Source organism: Phaethon lepturus, unplaced genomic scaffold, assembly GCF_000687285.1.
Source record: "Phaethon lepturus isolate BGI_N335 unplaced genomic scaffold, ASM68728v1 scaffold4124, whole genome shotgun sequence".
Classification (NCBI taxonomy): Eukaryota; Metazoa; Chordata; class Aves; order Phaethontiformes; family Phaethontidae; genus Phaethon; species Phaethon lepturus.
In genome coordinates, this window is record NW_010536797.1 from 42358 (window position 1) to 46193 (window position 3836).

Below are 3836 nucleotides of genomic sequence, written 5' to 3' on the forward strand. Positions count from 1 at the left end.
ACCCCAGAACGGGGGGTTTCAGCTACCCCCGGCCAATTGCAGCTCTCCCCTCTGCAAATCCCTTTCATACCAAGACAAGCAAATCGGCAGAAATAAATCCAGCTAGGAATTCTGCCAAACGGACAGGGTGTGTGCGCGGACAGAGGGATCTCTCCCTTAGTAACCCTGGCTAGAGGGAAAAAACCTGGGTAGCCGTTCACTTGCGAGACACCTAACCCTTCGTGCACCACGCGCCTCCGCGGCAGAACCCGGGGACTTGGGGGAGAAGGTGGTGATGCTCTCCCATGCGAACTCTTGCTACGGAAGGATGCATCTGGAGCCGGGACATGGGATGCTGCAGCCAGGCTAGCATCATGGCGAGAAGACGACGGGGCAGGCAGAGCCTATGAGGTCCCGAGCTGTGCCAGCACCTCGCTTATATAGTTGCGGGCCCCAGGTCAGCACAGGGGTACTCCTTTGTGAAAGCCACGTCCTCTCCTGAAGTTGCAGCGACGTGGCAGCAACCACGCCATTGTCCTGCTTCGAGTTATGGTCGCCTGGAGGAGCGTACTGATGGCCAGGACCATAGGTGCTTGTGTCCCTCGCTCCTCCCCAAAGCCCTCTGCTACAGCCTGCTCCTGACACTTCACCGCACGTGGCTCTACCGACGTACCTCTTCTACAGGCAGCCACTCCCTGACCACTGTGACCCCTCAACGCCGGCTGAAACCCTCCTGCCAGGGGCTGAGCACTCCCTTCTCTCCGCTGCCTCGCTCTTGGCCAAAGAGACCGCCGTATAAATCACACGATGTGTTTGGCAACCATCCACCACAAAAGCTATCAGAAAACTTGTCTTCATCCCAAGTTCCAGGGTTGGAACCCAGGTTCAAAGAAGCAAAAAAAGCACTTTACCAGTTGTGCTGCCTTTCCACACGCTCCTGAGCCTGTCCAAGAAAAGTCTGGCCCCAGTGGGTTCCCCTCACACCTCCAAACTCCAGGAACTTCTCCATGGTAGAAGAGAAGCCCAGGACCTGCCCAGAAAGGACAGGAGGCCCTCATAGACAGCGGTGTGCTGGGCTTTCCTATTTCTTTGCTACCTTTGTCTTAAAAGTCACCTTCAGGAGCCCTCAGCTGAGACCAGGAAAAGGGTGAGATAAGCACCGTGACGTGAGAGGTGTGTCAGCCGTGCTGCTGTGGAGTCGAGACGTGATAACAGCCGTGGCGGGGTCTGGCTGCGCATGTGTGATGGGAAGGGGCTGCCCACTAAAAATAAAGGACTTTCTTCTACTTAGGGACAAAGGCACTTGCACCAGCTAGGGTGAACCGGGGATGTCAGGGCAGTGGGTCTCGCTGGCAAACCTGCACAAGGAACGTCCCACCACCCGTAGCTTCCACGCAGGCTGGGCTCTTACCAAAAGCCAGCTTAGGTGATTAATTAAAAGCTAATACTTCTCCATAGAGTCACGAGCTCCTAACGACACTAACAATGCTCCCTCCCCCTCCAAAGTGGGATTAGGAGGAAGCAGGTAGCAACCGAGGAGGGACCCTGGGAAGCTCAACACCCACATGGCTCCACACGAGACAGACTCCCACATCTCCTCGTCCCAGCAAAAGAGAGATGGAGGAGGCCAGGGAAGCTCTGAGCTCCCCTGTGCTGCCGGCGTTTTCCCTCTCACTGTGGGAAGAACAGCAGCAATCCCCACATACCATCTCCTGTCTGCGGCCCTGCCTCTGCACCAGTGCCTGCGCCAAAGAGTATGCGAGAGCTCTGGTCACCCGTAACCCTTGTGATGTCCCCGAAGCTCAGCAGGATGAGTTCTGCCTTCCATCCCAGAGCAGCAAGCCAGGAGAGGTGCGGCAGGCACCCACTGAGCTGCCCAAAACCGCCTTGCAAACCAGCTTATTGGTGCTCTCTGCACACAGCGAACACCCCAGGGCAGGAGGGTACCAGGACTGAATAATTCAGCCACTTCTAACACGCCAACCTCCCTGTACCATCATGGGGACTCCTCAGGGCAAATTTTTCCAGGACAACCTTCTATTTCACAACTCCTTCAGTTGGTGCTGTGGCAAAGAAACTCCCAAACCTGCCAGGTCACTATGTCCTGTCCTCCTTTTGGCCCCGGAATTGCAACCCTGCTCTCACACTATATCACCCCTCCGTCTGCTTCGTTTTCTAACCCATCCCTCGCAAAAGTGTTGAAGAGATCTCCAAAAAGTAAACTTTGCCTGAAGAACAAGAAGATGTTAAACCCACAGCACCCTCCTCGTGAGCAGAGCCGGGCAAGCAGAGGCCCCCGTACGTGTGAGAATGTCAGGAATCCCAATGTTTGGACTGGTTTTCTCTGCCTTCCCCAAACCTCCAAACACGATCGACATCCAAACGGAGGTGCTTCCCATGCCGCCGTGTCCTCCCTGCCCCTGCTCGGATGGCGCAGGTCCGCCAGCTCATCCCTCCTGGTGACATCCTCTCGGCTCAAGAACTTGATCCCTGTCCCGATGCTCCACCACATCCCGCTTCCCGTCAGAGATGGGCACACAGCCACGGGGCTCTGAAAGAGTTAGCGGCATCTGGCCCCCATGAGTCGTCATATTTACAGGTCTGAGAGATTAAAACCAGAATTTACCTCGAGTGATAGCCTGATAAGTTTATGGTATTTCTATTTATAACAGTCCCTCCCCCACCTATTCTTGCTCTGTTGCCTGTCTTCTAATCGCCCATAATCCTGCCTGGGTCACCTGGGGGTGGGAGGAAGGGAGAGAGCTGAAGGACTTCATCCTGGGATCTGCTAACGAGAACCAGATGTGGGAACCTGGAGATGACAATGAGGTCAACCATTTTCAGGGGCTGGGGAACATCAGCGAAGAGTGGGGGGGACACCAGTGATGAGGAGGAAGAGAAGAGGCTGTGCCAAGCCCAGAGCCTCCCCGTGGCACTGATACCATGTACCAGAGCGTGCATTTTTGTTCTGGGTTTCAGGGACCCGCTGGGGCTTTGCAGGCTTGAATTACAAATGAAGCACCATGCTCTGACCCAAGTGCTGTGAAAGGTGTCGAGAAGAGGACGGCGAATAAGACGAACGAAAAGCCGTAGACCCTGGTAAGCCTCCCTGCCGCCCGTTTCCATTCCCTGCCATCTCAGCCCCACTTGGTTCCCAAAACAGACACGTACAAGTGACAGCCTCCGCCATGGGCTGCTCTGGAAGTCCGGCTGTTTCTCCAAAACACTTGCCTGAAGCGCGGCAGACATCACCGGCTGTAGTGCTGCCCCGCGTTTGCTTCAGACAGGACAAGGAGCGCTCCAGCGGCACCGTGGCTGCCAAGCCTCCCACCCTGTTGCCAGCATGGCCGGGACAGGGGCAAGCGTCTGCGGTCCCAGGGCTTTGGAGGAGTGCTGCTCTGCTGCCTTCGAATCGAGCGGCGCTGGGCAGCGCCCGGCGTGCAGCACAGCCAGGAGAGGGAGCAGCCCGCAGGAGAGAGTGGCACCTGCACTTTGCTTTGAAGTCCTTGACCTACAGACGGGCCAAGTCCATCACCCCGCTGTGTGGAAACCTTCAGCTGAAAGCTGGTGCAAAGGGCATGCGGCTCGCTCGCGTCAGGCCGGGGAGCCGTCAGACGCAGCACAGCGGAGGGGGGGTGCTCACGGACACGGCGCTGGTGGTACAGCGCGTGCTGGAGAGCCCATAGCTTTTGGGATGGTTCTTCAGCTGGTCACTGCAACCAGCAAAGCACACCCACCCGCCCAAGGACCTCTACTTGGTGCCCTCCCTACACAAACCACATTAGGGCAGGGTGCTTATGGAGAAACTGAGGCACAGAGCACCCTGGTGACGAAACCACTGGTGAACTGGGAGGCAA

At 56.7% G+C, this 3836-nt stretch overlaps 1 protein-coding gene across 1 annotated transcript in view; it reads right to left on the bottom strand.

The window, feature by feature from the left end:
* The window catches only part of MYRF (myelin regulatory factor), a 39143-nt gene extending 36652 nt beyond the window's left edge, over positions 1-2491 (bottom strand). The window contains 3 exon segments of the mRNA XM_010286267.1: positions 962-1009; positions 1686-1721; positions 2339-2491. Of these exon segments, the coding sequence (XP_010284569.1) occupies positions 962-1009; positions 1686-1721; positions 2339-2491 (237 nt within the window).
* Positions 2492-3836: the final 1345 nt, after the last annotated feature.